Source organism: Leuciscus leuciscus (assembly GCF_965113295.1).
Source record: "Leuciscus leuciscus genome assembly, chromosome: 13".
In the NCBI taxonomy this organism is placed as follows: Eukaryota; Metazoa; Chordata; class Actinopteri; order Cypriniformes; family Leuciscidae; genus Leuciscus; species Leuciscus leuciscus.
In genome coordinates this window covers 33,955,218-33,982,845 of record NC_138737.1, presented here as the reverse complement: position 1 = coordinate 33,982,845, position 27,628 = coordinate 33,955,218, and the positions used below count along the sequence as shown (strand labels likewise).

Here is a 27,628-nt window from a genome sequence, read left to right as displayed (position 1 = left end):
GAACTATTCCTTTAATAAGAACTGAAGCATATTGTAAATGAACTAAACTGCTATCCAGATTCCTTAAAGTTCAGCATTCTTACAGTAAATGACACCGGCCTCATTTGTTTTTACCTTACCTCTGAGGCAAAGATAATAACGATTTAATAGTATAGATCTTTACGTTTTTTGAGTTGTGAAGGAGCATCCTCTGAGCAATAAAATCCTCCTCCGTGAGGCTGGTACTTAAGTCTAACCCAGTAGGCATTAGAGCCGATGTAAATACACTCTAAAACACTGTAGAGCTTTGCACAGTAGCATTTATACATTTGCCCTTAGCAAGATGCCTCGAATGCAATTACTGGAAATTGCAGAGCCACTATATAACAGCTAGAAAACCAAATGATCATTCCCAGGGAGGCAGTGATTGCTAGAAGCCCCCCAAACAGCCTTCATGGGAGCCAACGGAACCGAGACAAAGATGCAGAGATGGTTATAATAATTACACTCCTGAGAGTTTATGGATTAGTTCTCAGAGAAAAAAATGGTGACACCATTTTGATAATTTTCTATTCCACATGCAAAAAAAAAGTTAATTACTCATCACAACAGAAAACAACCTCAATTACTCAAGCTCAAAGGAAATTTAACAGTGTGCAAGCAGACATACACAGACAGTCACTGTCAATAATCATCTCTTTGGCACACTTTTAATGTTAAAGGTGTAATTTTCTTTAGATTATAAAAACGTACCTCCTCTTCTAGATTGCTCTATCAAATCACCTATCACATCTATCACCATAGCTCTATCAAAACATCAAACATTTCTTTGAGTTAAGGAGGTCTATAATACCTGGAGAGAGCTTATCATTATCATTCCCATTCATCTCAGTGGCAGCTGCTCGGCGGGGGCTGGTCCCACTGGAATTAAACAATTTGAATCCTGCCATTTTTGTGGCACGATTATGTTCGGTTAGTTTCACTTTCATTGACTTTTAGTTTGTTTATCGTCTGTTTCCTGTTTCCTTTGTTCTAGTTTTCCAGCCAGTCATCTGTTGCCATGGATATTCATTTAATTATCGCAGCTGATTATTATTGGGTTCGTTATCACTGAGTATTTAAAGGGATAGTTCACCCAAAAATGAAAATTCTGTCATTGTTTACTCACCCTCAAGTTGTTCCAAATCTGTATGAATTTCTCTCCTCTGTTGAAAACAAAAGAAGATATTTTGAAGAATGTCGGTAACCAAACAGTTGATGGACCCCATTGACTATCATTGTATGGGGAAAAATACTATGGAAGTCAATGTTTGGTTACCGAATTTCTTAAAAATATCTTCTTTTGTGTTCAGCAGAGCAAAGAAATTTTTACAGGTTTGAAACAACTTGAGGGTGAGTAAATGATGACAGCTTTTTCATTTTTCGGTGAACTATCCTTCCTTATTTCCTTTCTGTCTTTGTCCAGTATTGTTGGTATTTGCTATGCACTCTGTCTCGAGTTGTTTATAGAGTTGCTTCTGTTAATAAACCCTGTTGCTATTTTGAATTGTAATAGTAGATTGTTCAACTACCATCATGGTATAGACCCTGGACTAGCCTACAGCAAACACTAAATCAAACTATTTGAATGCTGAGCAAGCAATCTCATTGGCTGCAGGATCAGCAGAAGCCAATCAGCTTGCACCATGCGGTAGTGATTTGATTGCTTGCAGATTGCATAGAAAGGACCAATCAGCTGACTGAACAAGATATATATTCTAAAGGTTTTATTTATTTCTATATTTAATTTAAATTGAAACTAAAAGTTTATATTAATTGTCAAAATATAATTACTTGCATATACAGATATAAAATAGGGATATAATATAAATAACAATTCATATAAATAATATAGGGCTGATATAAATAATAATTCATATAAATATTATAAATAATTAGAAGCAAAAAAGGACCAGTATTACTACTTTCCTGGGTAGCCTTTACAAATTGACAAGCATTTAAAGTTACCAAGGAAATCATGTGACTTATGATTTTAAAAAAATAACTCTGAAAAATGCTGGGTTATTTTTTCAACCTAAACGCTGGGTTGAGACTGTAAGGTACGGAAGCTGTGTTGATTTGACCCACTTTGGGTTGATAATTGTTTGTAATCAGTAACCAAACAGTGCTGGGTTGTGAATTGAGATGTAAGAGAGAGCAGGCACGTCACACAAGTTCAAATCATTCTCTAGTGAATTTTCGCTGCATGGCATGAATATGTGTGGAAAATACAAGAAAACTAATCAAAGCAGAGAGAGAACTTTGAAACTGACTGCAGTGAGGAAGATATTCTTTTAAAACTGTTTTTTTTTTTCTCTCACAACAAAATCGAATGGTGACTAATTAGCGGGAACAGAAAAATTCAGAATGGCACTTGAGAGGAGTGATTAAAAACACTTCAACCTTGTTGATTCGCTATAATACACGGTTTATTCCCGACTTTAAGTGTTTATCACAGGCTTTGAGTCCATGTGTTTCTTGGCGGCACTCAAAGCTTGGGCTTTGGGGAAAGAAAAAATTAATTGGTCTTAAACATAAGTTATTTAATATTAATTCAACAATGTTCAGTGAACTTTTAAAGCAACTTTGTTTAACTGTACGAGCTTTACAACAGCGGATTTGCCATTTTTATGCACATTTTCTCATTCATAAACATGTACACATTGTTTTTACTTTTGCTTATATATTTTTAATGCTTTTCAATAAATTTCACCGTTGATTATTACTGTAGCCAGTGTTGTTAATGTAGTCATTCTATGTGCGTTGATGTGATTTTATTTTACAACTCATTTTGGGTTCATTTTAAAGTTTTAAACCTTTCTATAAACGTCTTAATGTAAGTATCCAAAATATGTTAGGGACCAGTGTACCAAAACAACCTTGAATCAAGCTTTCATCTATGGTATTTGCTGCTGTAGTGGTGTCCACAGGCTGTTGACTGCGCAAGTGATTCTGATATTGCACAGGGAGCCTGTTGGAGATTAAATCTACTGACGTTCAAACAACTGCCCCCTCTAAGAGCAAAAATCTACATGCAAATCATAAACATGCCAATGCTTATTTTTCCAAGCTTCCACCACCAGCAGTGCAGGCACTGTTATTTTCTTCAAAGAGAAAACATCAATGGTCAACAACACCATGCTGACCAATGCCTGCTTGTTCTCAAACTAACAATCTAAGAACTACAGCTCAGATGCGTCATCCTCAAGCCATTAGCGAACCTGCTTCTCGGGCTAGGGTTCTTGTGGCTATTAGGAAAACCTCACTCTTGTGGCTAAACTGAGGTTGGGCCCACTCCTCTTCTGAAAAAAAGTGAGTTATAATGCTTAATGCACCTCAGTTTAGCCACAAGAAGGAGGTTTTCCTAATAGCCACAAGAGCCAGGCTCCCAACCCATACTTTATATTCCCTTTAAAAAAAAAAAAAAAATGTATTGTACCCCAATGAGGGAGAAAGGGGAAGAGAGGGGGAGACTAGATGAAAGGAAGAAGAAAGAAAAGCATGAAAAGGGGGCAGAGAAGTCGCATCCCTGCTCAATCACTCTCTTCTATTTTTCAGCATCCAGATCTGTGTGTTACTTGATTCGCTTCACCCTCGGTTCCTCAGAAGGAGAGCTAGCTTAAGCCACACTCGCCTTTTGCTTTTCTCCCCAGGAACTCTTCCTGGAAAGGGCACAGATGATCTAGGAGTGCAAAGGAATGAAAAAGGGGGGCGAGTTTAAAAAAAAAATGTATACATAGCACCCAGATGTGTGTGTGTGGGTTTTTAAATACAGTTTTGTTTAACCACACTCACTTTTTGCTCTTCTCCCAAGGAACTCGTTCCTAGAAGGGCACAGAAGATTTATGAGGAACTTAAGGGAATGTAAAAGGGGGGCGAGAGCTTGGGCCTCAGCCCTGCTCATCCATTCTCCTCTTTCTTTGCACAACCACAGCTCTCCAATCTGTGTATGGCTTTTTCTTATTGCGCTGCCTTTGCCCCCACTCCTCGGAGGCAGGGGCGGAGTTTTTGATTTGGGGGCCCCAGGCAAAATATAGAAATGGGGCCCTTTACCAACACATTTACCTGTTGTGATTCTTGCTGCTCCACAGCGGTGTCCCATAGTTGTACATTTTTCTACATTTTTCATGTAGTCTACATGTTATAAAGGCTTTTATTCTTGTTTTAGACCCCGAAATAGCAACGGTAGGCTATATGGTGAAATCACACATGGAACTGTCCGAGCGGTGTGGTGTGGCTTAGAATTGTCAAATTATAATTTTCACCCCAGTGCAGTTACAGTATTCACGTTTAAACAGATTATAACAGTTTTAGCGTAGGTTGGACACTAGGTGATGCTTTGTGGTAAATTGCATTGCGCAACTCCCTATACACAATAATGCAAATATGTAATTCTATTATTTTTATTTTATTTAACAAATTTAAATTTAAATTAAAATCAATGAAAATGAACTATAATTTAACACACTTAAACCAAAAAAAGAAGTACAAATTTGCAGCGCATTCAATGGGGTGAGTTACTGCACACCCGTCCTCTACTTGGGTCCTTCACAGAACACGAGTGAATGCCAAGTGAATTAAGTTATAGCTTGAGAGACATGATATTTTCATTTGCTACCAGCAGGATACACAAGAAGCACGTCCAACGTGGAACGAACACCACATCAACCGCGTGCTGAACGCGCATGCTGTATATATAAAGCATTTTTAGGGGGCCCTTGGATTTTGGGGGCCCTAGGCAGTCACCTACCTTTGCCTAATGGTAAGTCCGCCTCTGCTCAGAGGGGAAGGCTTGGTAGCCGCACTCGTCTTTTGCTCTTCTCCCGGGTTGAGGGAAAGGGTGTAGACGACTTAAGCCCAATTTATACTTCTGCGTCGAACTTACGCCGTAGCTACGTCGTAGGCTGTGTGTAGCGCGCGTACCCTTCGGCGCACCCTGACGTGCACCTCTCCAAAAATGTAACAACGCGTCAACTCTACGCGGACGCAAGCGCTGTGATTGGTCTGCTAGGACTGCTCCCTCGGGTTTCACATGCTCCCTCTGCACGCGTGAACGCGGAAAACGACGCAGAAGTATAAATGAAAACCAACGCGTTGCCTACAGCGTAGAGGCTCCGGCGTAGGTCCGACGCAGAAGTATAAATCAGCCTTTAGGGGGGCCTGAACCCAACGAGGGATGTACTTCCCGAAGGCAGCCGACTGCGTTCTCGCTTCTATAAACCTGTCCAGAACCGTCTCAATGGCCGTGCCATACAGTCCCAAAGGCGAGACAGGGTCATCAAGGAGGACAGTTGTATCTGACTCCTTGATCCCTGACAAATTATGCCAGAGATCTAGCTCTCTGTCGCTACCATAGCAGCCATGGACCGACCAATAGAGCGGGCCGCATTTTTGGTGGCACGAAGAGCCAGGCCATACCATAGACTGTAAAAAAAGATGAACGACGCACTTTCACTCTCTTCCATTGTAGAAAAGTGAAGCCGCCAATGTCCCAATATGGCGCTGACATCTTGTGCTGATTTGGGTCCTGATTCTGCTCAGCAGTGAGCGTGATGTGGAGCCGCGTTATCAAGGCCCACACTCTCGCAGAGACGTTTAGTACAGCAGAACAACTCATTATGTCGGTGTGAAATAAACAGTTATGGAAATGTAGAAATTAAAGTTGAAGCTCCAATCTCCTCCTGAAAATCCCCCAAAAAGTCTGTTGGTGCCTCAGTGACTACTTCGCTGAGAAGCTGTCAATCACAGCTGTCAATCATTACGTCACCCTCCCTTTTTTATAGCAGTTGTTTAGTTTGCCTCACGTCCCATTAGACTACATGGAGAGGGCGGTGTTTATGACCTATACTGGGACTAACCTCCTAGGGGGGCGATCAAGAGGCTTTGGCTTCACTTTTCAGGACTTGTGCGGCACGTTTGGGCCATACGCAGTTCAGAGACTACCTCAGGAGATAAACCCTTCCCCTGATCAAGGTCAGCTTGCAGTACTGCCATAGTGTGCAGAGCTCCACCAGTCTGCCCAGCCGCAGCATTTGCTCTGCCCACTATCCTTGATGCTGTGTGAACCATGGTTTAGGGCAATACGGGAGCATTCAGAATGAGTATGTCCCCGGTGAAAAGGTAATTCCCTAAATTCCTTTCCACCGAGACATCCACCCATAACCCTGCTCTACATTCGAATAACTTGAAGCCAGATGGACCGCACGGCCAGAGTATGGATGTCTCCACACACCTGAAATCTCATTGTGCAGGTCTGGGAGAAAGGGAAGACTCACCGGAGCTGCACACTTACAATTCTGCAGATATCGTTTATCTAAACGACCTTCCACAGTCTTGCGCTTCAAACCGTACTAGTTTAAACTCTGGCTGTGGCATGAGTCGTAAGTTTCACCAGCTCATCGTATTCAGCGGTTTGCTGCATCGAGCTGAAAACAGATCTGTTAAATATATCCATTTCTACTGACACCACATCTATTATATCAGAATCACAGCAATGAGTTCTCTCGCTTTCAAGTTCAAGTTTACTTGAAAGGGAACAAAGAGTCTGGGCTTGTCCAAACTCAACTGTGCTGACAATAATTGGAAGACATTACAATATTCAGTTTCAAATTCTGCAGGGGGCTCCGTCTGTGTGGGGTTGAATGATTGCATTCACTTTGCCATTCATGAATATGTCATCAAAATAAACATGGGGAACTCTGAGCAATTGTGAAGTAAAGCAATACGTATCAGAGAAATAGCAGTGTTGTGTGGAGTTGGAAAAATCATGCTGACAGAGAAATGTTATTTTCTGTGGATCACAAACGATGAACATATAAAAATGTTTACACACTCCTTTCCTTACTTTAACACCATAAATGTGATATATTAAAAGTCATGTAATTTGTGTGAGGAACAGATTTAAAAAGTCGTTAATACAAATATTTCTTCTGTTTTTATGGCAAGCAGGTATGCAGTTCAAAGTCACTAAGGAATAAACTAGTTAAGGCTTTAATCTTACAAATTGTATGATCATGTTCTTAATCTTGTCTATGCCAGAAAAGGTTCTAAATTGAACTATAAAGGGTTCCCAAGGTATCATATAGTGAATTTATTATTTTATTAATATTATACAATTTTATGAACTAAAAAGCTTGTAAACATACTTTATCACAATAATTTATTTTGAAATAATCCATTAAACATGAAAGTATTATGCAATAATTTAAGACATATACTGTATCCTTATATAGAACCTTTTTTGGCATAAAGTGTTCTTTAAAATTGAGTCAAGAACCCTATGGTTTCATTCCATGTAGAATTATTTTGAAGTAAATGTCACTCCTTGTGATAATTACATTTACAAAATATCATGTTTGATATTTATCAAATATCTAAGAAAGCATAAAAAGAGTATAAAAGAATGTCCTTAATCAGTGTTATGCAATAGAATGAAAAGTTTGCCTTTTTTAAAGATTTTGGTAAATTCTAAAGCCACAATCTTAGTTTGAACCACTGATCTAAATAGAATGACATTATAGAATATATAGATCAGTGGTTTGAACTAGTGAAGCCTCAAGCCTCAGTGGGAATATGTCTTTTGCGTCTCAATCTCTGTACTTGGTATAGGTGCAAAACAGCACAAAACTTTGGGTTTCATTCCATTTTGAAGTAAATGTCATGCCTCTCCTCATGAAAATTACATTTACAAAATATCATGTTTGCAATAGTTCTCAATGACCAGTGAGGTGATGATGTTATAAGGATGTTTAGATATTTCTACTAAAACACAAGAGAAAGATACAGCTTAAGAATATTTTGCGGCCCACTTTATAATCAAAGAAAACCAAAGAAAGCATAAAAAGATTATAAAAGAGTGTCCTTAATCAGTGTAATGCAATAGAGTGAAAAGTTGTACTTAAAAAAAAAAGAAGTTTTTGGGGAATTTTAAAGTCACGGTCTTAGTTTGAACTAGTGAACCCTCAAGCCTCAGAGATGAAGCAATAGGAATATGTCATTTGCGTCTCAATTTGTGTACTTGGTATAGGTGCAAAACAGTACAAAACGAATTGATGAACCTCTCGACCTCAGTTCATTTTAGTGTGGTGGTAAGATGCTGACTTGTGCGTTTTTACAGAGTCATTGGATCATATCAGTTCATTTGAGAGGTTTACGTAGCAGCATTCATTACAGTACATATTCGCCATGCTTGCAAAGCAGCTCAAGAGTACCACAGACACTTTTCTTATTTAAGAATAATTTGCCTTCGCTTCCCTCTGCGGATAAGAGCACATCAAAGCATCCCATTCATTCGATATGCGTTTTGCAACAGTGAGGCTGTTGACCGTTAAGTTCAAATGCTAATGGCTCAAAAGCCGATTATAGTGGAAAATTTAGATTAAAGTGCTAAGGAAAGAGGGGAAAATAAAAAATGTCTTTAATGTTTAAGCATGGGATATATAATGGCAACTTACTATGTGCCATTGTGGTTTCTTTTAGCATTCAGACTGGAAAGGGGTGGTAGGGTTAAGTAAATTTAATCAAGCTGTTGTTGGATTTGAATTTACATAACCATGCTGATTGAGCATATTAAATGGAGAAGTGCAAGGGGAGAAATGCATGAAGGAAAAACTGCAAGAATTTTTTTTTTGAAAACTAAACACAAAAATATGTATATATTTATATCTAAATTTAATGTTTATGTAATTTAATTTGATAAAAATTCCATCCATTTGGGTTACTGTTTTAACATAAACAAATGCATAAAATGGATGTGATGCATATTTGTCAGTCATATATAAATGAAAGAAGAATGAGATTTATGTATTAGTACTAATAAACTGAATGAGTTTTAAATGTAAAATAACCAGGTTTATATATTTATCATCATTAAAAACAACTAATTGAATCTATAGCTTGCGTGAAAGCTAGCCAAATTTGAACCATGATCATCCTTTTAAAATAATTAAATGTTATATTTTTTATTTCTCACAATTAACAGATCTGAACAAATGCATTTTGAAAATATTATTGCACCATTATCAAAAGCTCATGTCGTTTTAACCAAATATATTTGCGATTAAATGAAAATGTATTATTAATTATTAAATGTATTTAGTTGAATTCAAGAGGGTTTTTTTTACCTTAAGTAAGACTTAAGTAAATATTTAAATGTAATTTAATACTTCTATTGTCTTTGAAATATGATTAAAGTATATTGCCTAATGTACTGACAAGCATTTATGATAAACTAAAATATACTTTGTCATTTCTATTGAAACTTATGGCCTGCAGCATGACAACGATAGAGTTCACAAACAAAGTCTTTATTTAGAAAAACAAACACTATCTTAGGAAACGTAGGAGAAAATGCAAACCATATAAACTGAAAGAAGAACCGACAAGGGACTGAACCAAACGGACTTTATATACAAGACAAACATAATGACTTACAGGTGATAATTATACATAACCATAGAAACTAAAGAGGAGATAATCAGTAAAAAAATAATAATAAAAAAAAATAAAAAATGAAAGGAGCAGAGAAACAGGAACTTAACAAAACAGATTATAAAACTCCATAACCATGACAGTATGTCTTGTATTCAAATATCCATGTAATTACACATTTGTAATGATGAAGTTGCAATTTAGTACATTTAAAATATATTATTACACTGCTCTGTGGAATACCTGATTCTGATTGGTCAATAGCGCCATTCAGCGGTATGTTATTCCCAGTTAACAACCTCTTAAAACGGATAGCACAGGCTCGGATAAGTCAGCAGCGCTATACGCTTGCTAGAAACCTTTTTTCTTCATGGAAGTTTTGCTTTTGTTGAGCTAATAAAATATAAAAAATCTGTCGAATCAATATTTTGTGAACAGTTATTTAATTATGCCATCCAGTATCGTTGCCTCGCTCTCTCCTTTCATACAAACGCACCTGCTGCCATTTTGTGACTATTGTTTTGTACACTGTTGGATTGTAGGATAATAAACAGGTACGATTTTAAAACAGTTTAATCTGAAATTATTTATCTGACAAAATACTGTGTAATAAGTGGTATGACTGTACCGTATCCCCTAAATGTCTGTCTGGTTTGAACTTGTCGCGCTAGCAACTGCTCTCTGCGGAAACTTTTGCGTTTAAAGAGCTAATCAAATATTTAGACTCAGATCAATATTTTGTGTCTAATTATTTACTTATGTGGCAAGCAGCCGTGTAATAAGCGGGATGATAAAATTCTGCTTCGCGTCGGGGTCGACATCACCCTGTCGGGGGTTTATTCTAAGATAACAACCGGCTGGATGTACATTATCCCTTACTTAAAGTCCTCTTGTGGTAAAAATCAAACTTTTAATGTTGCTTATATGTCTATGTGGTGTTTTTGATATGCTTTAACATTCATAAGTCGACTCCATTGCTGAGTATTTTTCTCTTTAAAACTGCAGTGAACCAAAGACAAAAGTCTCAAACTCGGTTTGAAATCGCTGGTGTTTCTGACGTCACAAACTACCTTGTAACCAAGCAGATCAACGAGTGGATCTCTGAGCTGGTGTGAGTGAGTGGAGGGGGGGCTCATTTGCATATTCAAAGAACCGTATACTAAATGAGGCAAGGGTGTAGAGTTACATTCAAGCTATTTTAAGGCATGAAGAATTTGTTCCCTTTCGTACGGTCACTTCGGCGGCGCGGTCGAGGACTTCGGCCAACAGTTCTCGACCGCCCAGAAGCAGACTGAGGCTATTAAGCATATTCTGCCCCAACAGCCGTCGGCACAGAATCCTCAGTCTGCTCACCGCCAAGGGCGCCCTCCTGCAGCTCCCGCCCCTCCCGCTCCAGCCCTGCTCCTGAGATGGACTGGTCAGAGATGACAATCAGTTATTTTCAGGAGATGGTAGAAGGACCACTCGTTCCGCCGGTGGAGGGCCGGAGTAGAATCTTTAGTTCTCCACTCCCCGCTGCTCGCCCCCCGTCGGGCAGCACCTAAATGTGGTTGAAGACCGATCCTGGACCTGCGCGTCGTGAACCGATCCCCAGGCTTCCGTTCAAGATGTTGATAGCAAACGCATTTTTGAATGCGTTCGTCCGTTGGATTGGTTTGCAGCGATCGACCTGAAGGACGCCTATTTTCATGTCTCCATTCTTCCTCAAAACAGACCGTTTCTACGGTTTCCTTTCGAGGGGCAGGCATATCAGTACACGGTTCTCCCATTCGGGTTAGCCCTGTCTCCTCGCTTCTTCACGGAAGTCATTGAGGCAACACGGGGCAACACGGGGTTCGCATTCTGAACTATCTCGACGACTGGCTGATTCTAGCTCACTCTCCAGACCACGTTTGCGAACACAGGGACCTAGTGCTCCGGCACCTTGCCCGTCTGGGCCTTCGGGTCAACTGGAAAAGAGCAAACTCTCCCCAGTGCAGATGATCTCTTTTCGATTGGAAATCGACTCTGTTGCCATGTGCGCGCAATTGCCTCGAGTTGCTGGTGGTACGTTTGGCTCTGCACCGCTTCCGTGCGTTGCTCAAGGACCAACACGTACTAGTCCGCTCAGACAATACCGCGACAGTAGCGTACATCAACCGACAAAGTGGTCTATGCTCTCGCCGTATGTCACAACTCGCCCGCCACCTCCTCCTATGGAGTCAGAAGCATCTGAGGTCGCTTCGAGCCATTCACATCTCGGGAGATTTGAACCGTCCAGGCGACGAGCTCTCATGGTTTCAGCCTCTTCCTGGGGAATGGAGACTCCATCCCCTGTCGGTTCAGCTGATATGGGAACAGTTCGGCGACGCACAGGTAGATCTGTTTGCCTCCCACGACTCTTCCCATTGCAGCATGTTTTACTCCCTGACTGAGGGCACGCTCGGCCTCCGCAAGTATGCATTTCTCCCAGTGAGCCGGGCGAGGAGCAGGTCATTTTGGTTGCACCTCATTGGCCTACCCGGATCTGGTTCTCCGAACTAGTACTCCTCGCGACAGCACCTCCATGGCCAATTCCTCTGAGGAAGGACCTCCTTTCCCAGAGATGGGACACCCTCTGGCACCTTCGTCCCGATCTATGGAACCTACATGTGTGGCTTCTGGACGGGACAAGGCAGGTTTGAGTACCCTACCACCTCCGGTGGTGGCTACCATCACTTCCGCTAGAGCCTTATCCACGAGACACGCCTATGCGTTGAAGTGGAACCTCTTTGTCACCTGGTGCTCTTCTCGCCGAGAATTTTGCTATCTAGCTAATTTTTTATTCTATAGTATTCTATACTCTCCGCTCGTCTTCACATGTATAAATGTAGTAAAACATGGTTTTTTTTAGGGCTTTAGGGCTTTAGCCCTTTAGGGCTATAGAAGTCCTGAAACCCTGTATATCTATATTATCTATATTATTATTATTATGGTTGTTATTAATAGTAAATAAATCTAAAGCTTTTGAGACTATTATTTTGTGTTATTGAATTTGTCATGAAGATGTGACCATTTCTTCCTTTTATGTAGGATTACTAAATAATCTTAATAAAAAAATGAAAATAAAAAAAGGGAGGGGGTGCCCTTTTTCAGTTTCAACACATGCCCCTCAAAAGGTCTGTGCACGACCCTGCACGAATGGGCCAATCAGCATTGTCAGGACAGCTCTTTCCAGTCATGCAAGGACAGCTCCTATGTACTTGAATGGTGAAAGAAAAACTGTTTTGTCAGTGTCACATTTGAATAACATTTCAAATCAGCCAAGAAATCTGACAAAAAGGTCTAAACAAGATACTGTAGTAACAGTACAAATGAAAGACAACCTCATTATCTGTGCTGAACGGTCAGGATCAACTGCACATGTGTGTTTACAGACGGGCACAGTTCCCTACTTACAGCCCACCTCCTAACATCAGCACCTGTCCAGACATCTGCCTCCTCTTCTCCTTTACTGCGTCCCAATCCTCCTCGATACACGTCTTCTGCTGTCTCAGAGCATTGCTGACTACACTGATGTACTCCAACTTATTCTGTCTCTCCTTTTAATTGAACAGTACAGTTTTTATAAACCCCTGAGGAATATTGTATTGCTCAATGGCTCTTTCACAAATTAGTTGTTCTTTCAGACAGTTCTTAGTTCGTTTTAATTATGTTTGTATGTATTATTTCACTCATACTTATGACTTGTTTTATGTTTTATGACTCAAATATGATTTGTTGTGCTGTGCTTTTAAGCAACTGTCCGTTGTTATGATTTTTGTCTGGAAGGTGGTGAAAAAAACCAATAAACCTGATGAAGAGATTTAATATCTATATGTGACTTGGGCCATTTAACAACCACCTAGACACCACGCTATAAACTCAACAGTTTTGGAAGGAGCAGAAAATATAGATATTTAAAGTAATAATCCTGTCATTTGAAATTTTTGTTGAAAAATTTTGTGGAACAGTTTACTGAACTTTTAGGCATCTAAAAACAATTGCACATGTGATTTTGTAGAGTATCATATTTGATAATTCAGGCTTCTATGGCTCATATATTAGTGAGAACATGGAGCTCACACGTGAGGAGGAAAAAAAAACACCTCAATTTTATTCAGAGGCCCAAACTGAGCAAAATATGCAATTTCGAGCAGTTGCCCCAAAAGTCAACTTTTTAAATCAGTGAGATCTTTATAACAATTTAGCAGACTACTCGCATAGAATGCATATAAATATCAGTTTACTACAAAAGTAAAACAGCTCAGATAATTTGAAAGTTTGTATTTGACAGACACACCAGTGATCCTCAAACTTAAATGTGATATTTAGTAACATAACGTATTTTGGACGTAAATTGGAACCTCTCCACAGATATGAAAACAAAACAAAACAAACTTGGACACAAACAACTGCACAGCTCCATCTACATCTACAATAGCCATAACTTCACACTTGAGTGAGGTTATGGCATGGCCAACCGAGCCTGAATATCCCTCCCTCCAGCCTGCTGATTGGCCAGTGGTGTGTGAAAGATCACACAGTGTATGGTACATGTGTCATGCTGCATGTGGCACAAACCCAGTGCATGTCACTGCAGTTACGCAAGACTTTTAGAAACGTAGATTCCAGCGGCAGTGGGTTTTGGCTAAAACCATCAGGCAAATAATAATAGTTATGAAGCAGGGGTGGAACATGGCTTTCAAAAGCTAGTATGTCAAAAACACAAATAAATGATATTTTCACAGTTTTTGCATAATTGCAGCTTTGTTGAAATTATTCTGCTCACAAGTGATATTTACCTTGTTTGTTTGTTTAGTTTTTTACACATCATGTCTTAAATGTTCATCTCAAACATGCTCTTCATTGACAATGTTGTCTGCTCTGTAACAAAGAACAACAATTGTGTGTAGCCTACAAATTATAGGTTGTAGTGGAAATGATGCCGCATCTGATTTGTGCATAAAAAATATTTATTTCTCTCTGTGTTTTCATATTCATCATAGTTGAAAGTGTAATATTTCATATTTTAAGCAATAAAATGTATTTCTACATAAAATGCGACTGACGACCAATAAGCCACAATGACATCATGCTACTTTTATTTTAAAAAATCAACCTCTGACACATAAAATTGCCTGTACTACTGAAACAGCTGCAATGTGCAGTGATGACAACAGAAGTGGGACCTCTGAAATTTGAGTATGAAATGTTCTGGACTCTAACGCAATGACTTCCATGTCATGCATCAACAATTCTTCCCATAAGGCACAGATGCTAAACATCCACAATAATACATGACACTTCACATTCCCATCCTCAGATCAAAACAAACGCTTTGCCAGGCGGTTGAGTATAGCATTCCTGATGTTATCGCAACTATTAACATGTTGTCCTTCTGATGCCTTAGCCAGCGGATTAGTGAAGGACAGGCGGAGCGGCCGCCCTTGGCTGAAATGAAGCCAGGCTGGGCTATGCTATAGCTGCCCGCTTTGACACACACACCCACATAAAAGACCACTAATCGGATGAGCAATGAATGTCGAGTTGAGCTTTTGGACAGTTTGTCCACTCTTCTTGTCCCACATTTTCATGGCTACCATCTATGATGATGTTTAAGATGCTACATTCCAGTAGCCTACAGCTCTGCACTTGTACCTAAAATAAACTAGATTATTTGTGTTTTGAGGGTTTTTTGAGAAGCATTTAGATAAAGAAAATAGCCTTTTGGCCGGTCAATACTAATGTAATTCCCGCAATTTGTGTTATTTCATGGTTGGTTGGTTGTACTTGAATTTATTGCCATGTTAGCTTTCACAGGCGATTCCATAGCAGATACAGATTCAACATTCAACAAAGAATTCAATAAATACACTTAGAAAAAAAAGACAAAAAAAGTTGTATATACCTGTACAACAGTTGTATATAAAAGATTATTTACATGTACTTGTGATAAATACTGTAAAAGTTTTTTCTGGGAAATCTCGCAATTGCGAGTTATAAAGTGAGAATTATGAGAATTTAAACTCCCAATTCTGACTTTTTTCTTGCAATTGTGAGTTTACGTTGCAATTCTGAATTTTTTTTTGCTCAAATTGCGACATAAGAGTCCGAACTGCAAGACATATAATCGCCGTTCTTAAAAAAAACTTCAGCTCAAAATCCTGTATTTTCGTGCAATTGCAGGTTTCTATCACGCAATTCTGCCTTTTCAACTCAAAGTTGCGAGAAAAAATTCTGAATTGTGAGATGTAAACTCGCAGTTAGGAGAAAAAAGTCGCAATTACTCTTTTTTACATGGCAGAAACAAGTTTGTGCTACAATTGACATTTTGGTGGTTTTTCGCCCTTCAATAAATGTCCATGAATCAGTCTAGTATGTAATGTTATTTCATAGTTTTGATAATTTATTTAAAAATGTGAAAAATCATCATGATTATAAGTGAGTTAGTGTGACTAAACATTTGGTGTTGGTTTATATTTTAAACTGAATGTCCACTTTTTCGGAAGAAAATTTGAGTGCTGCTGTCCCACGCAAAAGTCAATGACAAAAGTGACAATGGGACGCCGCTGGCAAATCCAGCAATGCATGTTTGAGAGGTGGCGCCCCGACAAATCTCACGAGAATCATGACTTGCTTTACGGCACGACGTCACATACATCAACAACATATGAAACAGCCTCTATGGAAGACATTAGCACCCATTTCAGACGTGAATCATGGCAGAGTCGACGAAGAAAGCGAAGAAAGTGCGGTCGGAAGAGTGCAGAGACGGCTCTGCGTGAGTGGTATTTACGACAGTAACATTAAATACAAGTACTCAACAGCAACTCTAGGGGTCGCTGTTTGAGAAAAATGGAAACTGCATAGTGTGCCTTTAAAATGTTGTGGATGGTGGGCAGTTTGAGTGTTTTTTAGCGCATTGCTTTTCAGACTGTCACAAATCTCTATAATATTTTGGTCTCTAGATATAACTTGGATCCCTCATTGTAAATCTACAGGATTCTTACATCCATTTCATCACCCGTCATAAATCTGATCACTTAGAAATAGCCTATTATATCACACTTCTACTCAACAAGCTGCATGAGTTGAGGATTCATTCATGGCTGAAGCAGAAATAACATGGGACGAGTTATGTGCCGAAGATTAATACTTAGGGATAGGGGTTTGTTCAAATCCCTAATCCTATCAGAAATAATAGTAGTGATGCCTGCCTTAGCATCTGTTTTTATGTCTCCGCCTATTATAATGCAGTCAGCCACCGCAGGATGAAATATTACAATGACCAAAATGTCCTTAACATAACTTTCCAGCTCTAGCATTTCATTAGAGAAAATAACTCTCCTGAAAGCTCATGTAAATGGCCTAAAAGACTACATTAATCATTTCAACATGGAAATGGACCAAAAGAACAAAAGACATGAAAAATGCCGCAAACACTCAACACACAGTTCAAGGACACCCATGTTATGTTCACTTGCATATTAACAGCAAATCTAGCCAGTCTGTAGAAATGTGAAATCATTATCTTAAAAGCTAGGTGATTTGTTCCAGAAATTTTTTTTGTTATGCTGGTTGAAATTCTCTTCACATCCTAGAAATTACTAAGTTAAGTGGTCGATGGGCCCTATCTTGCACCCAGCGCAAGTGACTTTGTACACCGACGCATGTATCATTCCTATTTTGCACCCGCGCAAAGCGGACTTTTCCCTCCACAGAAGCACGTCGGTTAACTAAGAAATACACTTGCGCTCCCGGGGGCGGTTCAGCGCAAAGAGGAGGCGTGTTCCGGCGCAAACGTTCCTTCATGCTATTTTGCAGGTTAAGAAAACAATTGCGCCACTAACCAGGAAAAAATTGTTTAAAGTCAGTGGCGCGTTGCGCATGTTATTCATATGCTATTTTAAGGGCGCATGCTTGGCCATAATCAATGTAGCGTGTGCACAACGCGCATACACTTTGATTCTCTCATCTACACAGAAGCAGCAGTTTTCATTTTTGCAAATCATACATTATTACGATAGATAGATAGATAGATAGATAGATAGATAGATAGATAGATAGATAGATAGATAGATAGATAGATAGATAGATAGATAGATAGATAGATAGATAGATAGATAGATAGATAGATAGATAGATAGACAATTTATTTTAAAAGCATACATCTAGCTTACACATTTACCCAAATTATCATACGCCTGTTTAATTTGGGTGGGTTTCTCCATTTCAATGTAACTTCTCTCTTTTACGGCCGTGACGAGAGCGTTGCTCTCCTTGGCTGTGAACCGCTCCTGGCGCGCGCCTGGCAAATCCGCCGTTACAATAGCAATCCGCTATGGAAAAAGCGCATCTGCTCTTAAAGGGAATGTGAGATGACGCTCTGATTGGTTTATTTCACGTTACGCCCAAACCACACCTATGAATAATGAAGCTACTTCAGACCAACCCATTTTAGATTTGCGCCTGGCGCAAGAGTCATTTATCCCGCCGGGAAAATAGCAACAGCGCCGAGACCCGCCCACAAAGTTACTTGCGCTTTGCGCTTGACACTTGCGTTTCAGATCGTTAAAATAGGGCCCTAAATGTATTAATACATGTATTTATAGGCTACATGTATGTATTTCTATTGCACCTTGAACAAAAGTTCAGATGCACACAAGAGCTTGCTAGTAGCCTATACACTGAGTTTCCATTCATTTTTGTGACGAGCTCCACAAATTTCACGGAAAGGAAACCGGGACAGCAGAAAGCGGCACTCTCTTTGTTTAATTTTTATTGCGAGTGTTCACATTTCGAATGATGTCTTACTTTTATCTGTTTGAGTATTTTAAATAGTTTCTGCTATTATAATGAGGGGGGTAGTGTGCAGACATCATCCAGATGTGCCAATCAGAATGTGGCTAGGCAGAAAAAGACTACCGGAGTGCAAAAAGTTTTATTTTTCATTATTATATATATTTTGTAATTTTATAACACAAGTAACTTTTTATCAGCCCTACAAAAAATATATATATATATAAGAATGCATTCTGTTTACTGCTTAATACACTAAAGGAGGCTCTACTATAGCATACCAACTACCTCAGTGGGACTAAATGCTGATAGGTGGAACAAACTATAATTCGCAATACTGTCTGTTCAAAATAAGTGAAAAGAAACTTAGCATTGGAGATTTGTAGCTTTTTCCCTTCGATATCGAACTCGTATTGAACAGTGACCCCAAAATGGAGGTACGTACCAAACCATGACTTCTGTGTACCGTTACACCCCTAATATGAACAGATAAATTGTTTACCGGAAGATCTATAACATGCATTTACAAAACAGACAGAGTGAATTTCCATTTCAAGCGGACTTTCTCAGCCTCTTTCACTTTCACTGCATGGAAAACATAGCTGGGTCAGTTCATCTCCAGTGTTTCAAAAATGTCACATTTCCCTTTTTTTTTGCTTTAATAATTTCATGTTGATGCAAGTACATCATGTCCTATCTAGACTACAGATGTTGAGATGCTAATTAAATTATCACTCAAACGCTAAACACAAACAGATGTTTGTTTCATATGTTTTCATGTTTCTCTAGCAAAATATCAAAACATGTTTCCAAACAGTTGTAATGCCTAGTTGTGTTCTTTCTAACCCATCTGTGTGGACTCATGCCAAGGCTCATCTGTTTCTTTGGCTTATTAGGCTAGTACTCATTACATTCTATTCAGGTCTTGAGCAGGAAACTGTTTTTGGCATTATGACAGCTTTTTGATGGAATTACTGAATACAGGTGGAGAGACATGCTTGGTGTGAGCTGGTAATGAGTCTTCTCGCTGCCACAGAGGGGGAATCATATGAGATGAGCATGCTGAAATTTTACTTATTTTGTCATTTCATTGCATAAAGCAAACAACGGTGTGACGGTCAGTGTTCCTTGACAGACCATATATGGACAAAGCATCACTGTGCAAAAGAAAATACATTTTATTCAGCATACAGGGTTTGTTGCAACCCAGGCTCATTGGAAATACATGACAAAACTGCAAAAATGTACCTGTACATACATTTCACTATAATTTCCATTTGAAATGAACAGAAGCAGTAAAATGCAATAATTTCTATAACTTTTCACACAAATTATCGGGCAAATTATTGATAAATAAAGAGTTATTTTTGCACAATGCTATGCTATGACCTCAAAACTTTTGATTTGCATGATTTGGAAACTAATACATTTTGATGTTTACATCACATAACTAGCTCCATATACATGGCTTTTCTGACATAGTAAACTTGCTTGGTAGCTCACCTGGTACAGCGTTACACTTGCGAAATGGAGAGCTCGGATATGAGTATTGTGAAACATGAGTCACGACACCGCATAAAAGAGCTTGAAGACTTGTAGTAGAAGCAAGCTAAAATGGCATGGTTGGTTCAGCAAATGTGCTTTTATCTTAGATCAGCTTTTGTTTACAGTATTGGTTAGGTTTAAAGCAAGGTTGAGTGTAAGTGGCATGATAAATTCAAATGCATTAGAGCATTAACCTTTTAGCGCCATTCACAGTACAATTCAATTCTGAACTGCCATGATAAGTATAACAACCAATGCAATAAACATTCTGAAACATTATACAAGGAATGCAATATCATTGAGCAAATGTGTACCCACAGGCTTAGGAGTATTTCAAGTAAATATTGTATGTCAAATGGTTAATTTTGAACAAAAAAAATACTTACATAGTGTATCTTTAAGACAGTGATTCTAAAACCTCAATGCATCATGTTGCCTTTTTTTTTTTTTTTTTTTTTTTATGTCATTTTATACCACAGTTCTTCCCTCTTTAAAATGTACATGAGCATTTTTTAAACTTTTATTCTGTAAGATTCCAGTTGGAATTTAGACATTCTTAGCTTTGATGCTTGGTACTGAAATATGGGCCTCATATCTTCTAATAGGAACAATCTCAGCAAAGTTATATCAGAATATTCTAAATTAGCCATTTTTTCTTAAAGCAACACTATGTAACATTTTGAACCTTAAAATAATGTTTCCAAAATCGTTTCAGTGGTTCATCAAGTCGTAACAGGGTGAAAGGCACTTATGCCTCCGCTTTGCGGTCCTTTATCTGCTATAACCACACTATGTAAGATTGCCGGATCGGGTCGCGTTTCTTTAGTTTTAATGAGACATAAGAAAACTACAAATTTGACTTGCTTTACGGCAAGCGTTACAATAGTCATTCTTTTGTTTTTCTTCGTTTCTGATGTCGCAATACATCATACTTTCATAAAATCATGCATCATACTCTACCTTGTCTGTGGACATCGGTCATTCCAAAGCCGGTGCTGGATAAACAGTGGCCATGCGTGCGACGGTAGGCTGCGGTAGGCTAAATGATTTACTACAGCGGTAATTGACAATTCCGCTTCCAACCTGTAGGGGGACCGCAGAGGAAAAGTTCCATAGTGTTGCTTTAAGTCACATAAATCACATAAATAAAAAAGTCCTTCGGATGAGACGTTAAACCGAGGTCCTGACTCTCTGTGGTCATTAAAAATCCCAGGATGTCCTTCGAAAAAGAGTAGGGGTGTAACCCCGGCATCCTGGCCAAATTTGCCCCTTGGCCTCTGTCCATCATGGCCTCCTAATCATCCTCATATACTGATTGGCTTCATCTCTGTCTCTTCTCCACCAGTAAGCTGGTGTGTGGTGGGCGTTCTGGCGCAATATGGCTGCCGTCGCATCATCCAAGTGGATGCTGCACATTGGTGGTGGTTGAGGAGATTCCCCCCCTTCCATGTAAAGCGCTTTGAGGTCTCAGAAAAAGCGCTATATAAATGTAACGAATTATAAAAATATTTCTGTCATGACAACTCTCGGAGTGATTGGCTTGGTAATGGGTATGACGATGTTGCATGTTTGGTCTTGGCAGAATAGATCTGCTACGCTGCTGCTGCAGAGCAAGTACAGGACTTGCTACTGCCAATACATACATGACATGCTGCTGTGAGCACGTAAGACATGCTGCTGCTGTACAATATAGCATACATGAATTACCCGTAGCAGATCTATACAGGTGGAGCTGGGGAGGTTTCTGAAGCACACTGCACTGCTAAGGCAAATGCTACCCAAGTATTTGAAGGTTTTTGAGCAGCGAGCTCATTGGCTGCTGATAGGGCAGGAACCAATCAGCTGTGCCCTCTAGATAATGATGTGATCATGAGCAGGCGAGTTAAAGGACCTATTAGCCTGTGCCCTTTAGTTTCATGACAGAACTTTGTATTTTACTTTGAAGTCAGAATACATAGCCTTGTGCAGCCAACCTTTAAACCAAATAAAATACATAATAAAAAACAAAATAGAAAAGCAATCTGTGGCCGGACACAGTGATTTCAGAATGAATGGAGAACAGACTGCGTCAACATGAACCGAAACATGGTTTTAATAGTGTGAGTTTTCGCTGGATTTGACTGTGTGCACATTAGTGATGCACCTATCAGAAACAAGTATTAAAGAGAGCTGTGTAACAAAACAATATGTATTATAGTAATCTTTCACGCTGATTACACAGTGCTTGTTCTTTGTCTCTGCTTGACTCATACAGACAGAGAGACAAGCTGTGTTCCTGAACCTCAGGCAGAGGCTGAAACATCACTCCTCTATTTCATAACAGCTGAGTTGACATCTATCAGCCTCCAGAAAGTAGGCCATTTGCACAATTTGGTCATTGACTCCTCCAGTTGTGTATGGATAGTAAGAGGATTTACAGGGAAATCAGTGTGCGAACATCTTTATGTCTCTGTCCTCAATAAACTATTCACACACACATGGTCTGTATGTGTGTGTTTTCAGGAGAATTTAAGGACAGGAAACAAAGAAAGTGTTTGAGAGCTTTTAGTGGAAAAAGGACAGTAGAAGCGAAACTATGTGTTATCTTCTGAGAAGCAAAAGGCTGCTCTGTCGTGGCATTCTGTGGTCAAATGTTTGGTTCAATAACCACTAAACGGTATTAACTATTACCCCAGGCAAACAGTTTCCTACTTTGCGGATTTTAGTTTCATGCTTTTTCCCTATTTCAGTAGGCTATTTATCTATTGGTATTTATGTCTCAGGGGTTGATTTTTAATCTGTTGATGAACTAACAGATTAAATATTAACTAATAAAACATTTGTTTATTTTGATTACACGAAACTCACACTGACTTTCATATAATAAACTGACTTGCCAACTTTTTACATGATTTATTTATGCTACTTTCAAATGTGTACCTTTTGCAAGGCAGTGGTTGTCAAAGTATAATTGTTTGCCCATAACTGCCTCAAAATAAAAATCTACTCACTCATGTCTCTCCAAACATATATGACTTTTTCATCCATGAAGCTGAAGGATGAGAGGATGGTAATTGTAACTCAAGCTCCAAAAAGCACATATAAGTATAAACAAAGTCCATATGTTTCGTGTGCATTATTCCAAGCCTTCTGAATGCTTTATGAGGAAAACAGATTGTAATTTAAAACATATTCACTTAAAATCTTGACCTACCCCAGTTTTGACTCTTTTTACATAAGCGCAGTGCAGTAAACGAAGAATAACGTAAACACAAAGCTCATTGGTTCTTGCATCTATCGCCAACGCAGTACAGTACATTTCCATTTTGAAAGTAAAATGATGTTATGTTAATTATGTTAAACAATACATAATGTGATGGAAATTATATTTGTTGGTTAAATTAGAATGATATTTCAGAAACAAATTACCAAAATTATTCTTTTTACTGGACAAATTTAACTAGTGAGTCTTAGGAGAGTTTATTTTAGGCCATTTAGGAGATTTCCTTTCCTTCCTTTACATGTTCCATAAAACAAAAGGACTGGACATTCTTGTGTTGGCATTAGCTGTGAATGGGAATCTGGATCTTTTCATAGAGAGATGAGCTGCTAATCTCAATTGTAATGGTCTCACCAAAGAGCTCATTGATCCACAAAGTCCCCTGATTCAGCCCTGAAAACCATCAGCTTGCTCATGAATGCTTTATACTTGTTCTTGTTTTACCACGGTTTCAGCTTCATCCTTTTTCCACTGTTCATCTGATGTCTTGTCTTGTCTTTCATCTTCTCTGCAGATGGGAAATACCTCGGAAACTTCCCTTTTTGTTTCCAGGATCCCAAAGGAACACGATGTCTTCATGGGTTCCATATACACAACCTTCTGTGAGTCCACTTGCTTAAAGTGATACTGTTTATATATTATTTATAAAAAATGTTGCCTTTATTTATAGAGAAGTCAGGAGAGACAGAAAAGTTGAGGGAGAGAGAGAAGAAATGGGATGAGGATTTCTTCATGTTGGTTTCATATGTTTTTGAAAAACTTTTACCATTTTCAATAAAGGATTACATTTAATGACTCTAAATGGTGTAGCCATAAAGTAAAAAGTACATGTTTTCCCTTACACTTTAAAAACACGTGGAACCATCCTACTCATTATTCTAAAAATAAATATTCTATTTTCTTTACAAAAATAATGAATTATTATTATTAACTCCATTTGATTTCTTTCCCATCTGTATGTTGGTTGAAACACATGACTGGGAAAATAATGCCAAACTACAAATACTAATACAAACTAAGAAAGTTTTATTTTCAAGAATTATATCCTTTTAATGAGTGTTTTGTCCAATTATACCAGGACAGTTTTTAAATCAGAAACTTTCTCATCACAGAAGAGGTGTATTCCAGTAATTGTATTTACAGTGTGAATTAGATTTATATTATATTAATTAATAGATATGGCAAAAAATGCCATTGCCTCAAAGCAAAATTTACTTCATGTTAGAATAAAGCCCCTTTCACACAGCGCGATGATCCCGGCAAATTGGCAGAAAGCCTTCTGTGTTTATGAAATCTTTCATACATTTTTTTCTTTTTTTTTTTATGAAAAAAATGCACAAGCGTGGTTTGCACAAGGTGGCACAAAATCGCAGCTCATAAGCAAACTTAAGACGCTGCTGAGACATTACAAGTCACATCGATGTCATGGGATTTTTACGGGTTGTGTGTGATTCCGGAAAATCACTGGCAGTGTGAATGAACCAAAATCAAACGAACCCGGGTCACTTTATCCGTGTATTTTCCGGAATCTCTGTGTGAAAGGGGCTTAAGAGTACTCAGCTTTGAAAGTATATCCTTGCTCTAGTGGTCCCTCATATTTATGCTAAACTAATAATTCCTTGAATGGTTAGCTGTGGTTTGCACTTGGGAATGACCTTGAATTGCCTAAATCATTACACAAAACATCCCAAGGTATTGATAGAGGTTTATTCACATTACAGCATAGCTTAATAAGCATTACAGCTACCAAGGATGTGAGGTTACATGCTTGATGAACTGAACACTGATAAATCCAAATAATAAAACCTAAACCCACATGGAATTTCTGAGGGAAACCATGGCAAATTTGCCTTTGACAGTTGTCTTACAAATTGACTTCAAAACGAAACAGTTGTGTTTCATTCCACTTCCTTAAATTCACTTTAAAGTACAATTCTACTTGCTAATTAAACTACAATTTCAGGTAACACTTTATTTTGATAGTCCACTTTAGACAGTCTACTAACTGTAAGTAAATTTGCAACTAAATGTCAACTAGCGTCATTGGAGTATTAGTAGTGTCTGCTTAATATCTGCTAACACTTTATTTTTATTTTGATGTAAAACACAACCAACACTAGACAAAGAACTGAAAGAACTGAGGGCAATATATGACAAAGATAATTAACTGAATACGAAACAGGTGTGAGATAATCAATGAATAAATGAATAACCATGACAACATTGGGTACAAACAGTAAATATTTGATAAATGGCAAATTAGCGTGAGTACAATTTTGAAAAAAGTACCGGTGGGACTGGGAAGATCTGCAGGTGATCTACTGATCACAAATTAAAGAACATCGACGCAGCCGGATCATTTCCATAATGAACAACGCAATCTACTTAGAGCAGCGTGAATTAGCGTCTTGTTTAAGACGTGCTTTTTTTGGGTGGTAAATAATGGCGCAAATACCAGTAAATTGACTAGAGCAAACCTTAGTGAATCACCTTGTATGATTCAGTTAAATACTCTCCTCCCATAAATTTTGCATCTGAAAGGGAAACTCCTAAATGAATAAGCAATAAGGTCAGCCGCAAAAATAACCCCATTTGGCGCAAATTTTTCACTGTGTGTCTTTAGTAAATCCTGACAGTAGTTTTTTTGACGCCAAAAGAGGGTTTGTGCTGGTGCAAGCTGTTAGTAAATCTGGCCCTAAGTTATTTTATCGTCATTTCCTTTGTTTTCTTTCATTGCTATGGTTATTCATGGTTTCATTGATGGTTTCATTAGCCGCGTTTCCACTGTCGGGCCAGGGCCGGGCCAGGCCTTTAAACGGGCCGTGCCGGGCTAATAGCCTCGGGCCAATAGCACCGGGCATGCGTTTCCACTGTCGGGCCAGAAGCTCCACAGCGCTTCACTAAAACACGCCCGTAACACGCCTCTCTGGGACAACGTCACACTAACCCATCATTTCACCAACAAATGGAAGTTTTATCAGAAAACGAATCAGAAATCACTGGAAACAGCGTTGAAAACAAACACGATAAAAGCGGCCGTTTGCTAGCTTTTTTTTTTTTTTTTTTAGCAGCTACTTGAATATTTAAAACCCAAGCATCGATGTTTTACCACAGGTTTACAATAAAAAGTGATACATTGATCATAATGAATTAATTTATGTAAAAATTGCACATTAGTCACTCAGAAATAAATTACCGTTAGGTCTATTTCACAAAAGAAAGAGGACACACTTACTTTTTCAGTCGCGTCTGTTTCTTTATCTGGTAACTTAGTTACAGGACATATTTACATCACATTTAGAAAAAATTATAATTTCTACAAATATATGCCATACGACCTGAGGAGCTTTAGCACTCTCTCGACTCCCATACAGATATTTTCAGTCAGAGAAACAAGAGGAAGCTCCCGAAAAAAAAAGTTACTTTATTTTTTGATAGTCCGGTTTAAAGAGACGAGACGTAGGCTATGACAGATAAAATAAAAACATGACTGTGATAGCCTTTAAGATTGGTCTGATTTCTTCAAGCGTTCGCTATGTTTTTTTTTTTACTATGCGTATCTTCAAGCGTTTACTATGTTTACTATGGTAACGGCTAGCGCGCATAGTCTTTTGCATCACAAACAGAAGGCATTCAAACATGAACGCGATTTAAATTTTATTTTTAAGTCTTTAATGCTGACAGAATCATCCGGCGCTGGTAAACTCTTCCTCTGTTGGTAACCACTCCTCTAGCCCGAGCTGGCCCGCTTTGGCCCAAGGTATTCGACGGGCCAGAAATCCTGGCCGTTGGCCCCGAGTAAAGGCCAATTTATACTTCTGCGTCGGGTGCGCGTAGAAGGTACGGCGTAGCATACGCATTGACTTGTACCATACGTCGTACCCTTCGCCGTACCCTGACGCGCACCTCCTCAAAAATGTAACTACGCGTCGCGGCGACGCGGACCGCAAGATCTGTGATTGGTCGGCTGGATAGCATCGCGTTTCCTCCTACCCATTTCCGGAATGATCTTCTGCACTCTGCACCGCCCGCCCGCCATTTTTAAATTCCGAAGATCAGTGAAGAGCCATGGAAATAGACCAAGTGACCGAGAGATTGCTTGTAGAAGTGCGGAAATACAGCCATCTGTATGACTCCTTCAGTCGCCATTGCTCGTAGAAACCTAAACTCAAAACAGCCGCGAGGAATGTAAACACAGTGGAACTGGAACATTAAAACCCACCCGCGCCAACTAGCGTTTCGGCGGTGTAACTGCAGAGCAACACAGACATTCGCAGAAGTATAAATGCTCACGACGGCGTCGCCTACGTGCGTAGCCTACGACGTACACTACGGCGTACACTCGACGCAGAAGTATAAATTGGCCTTAAGCCCCGATCAAGCCCCGGAAGTGACAGTGGAAACGCGACTGGCCCTGGCACGCACTAGCACGGCCCTGCCCTGGCCCGACAGTGGAAACGCGGCTGTTATGCACCTGTAAATTCACATGCACCTGTTACTCATTTCCTCATTAGCTCTGTGTATTTAATGCCTTCAGTTCAGTCACACTTTGTCTGGTGATGTTTTATTTTTTTTTAA

At 39.0% G+C, this 27,628-nt stretch overlaps 1 protein-coding gene across 3 annotated transcripts in view; it reads left to right on the top strand.

Moving 5' to 3' along the window:
• opn7d (opsin 7, group member d) overlaps nucleotides 1–27,628 on the top strand; it is a 59,972-nt gene that overhangs the window by 15,433 nt on the left and 16,911 nt on the right. For all 3 annotated transcript variants that reach the window (XM_082188782.1, XM_082188783.1, XM_082188781.1), the window contains one exon: nucleotides 23,565–23,652. In XM_082188782.1, the coding sequence (XP_082044908.1) occupies nucleotides 23,565–23,652 (88 nt within the window). The remainder of the gene's footprint in view (nucleotides 1–23,564; nucleotides 23,653–27,628) is intronic.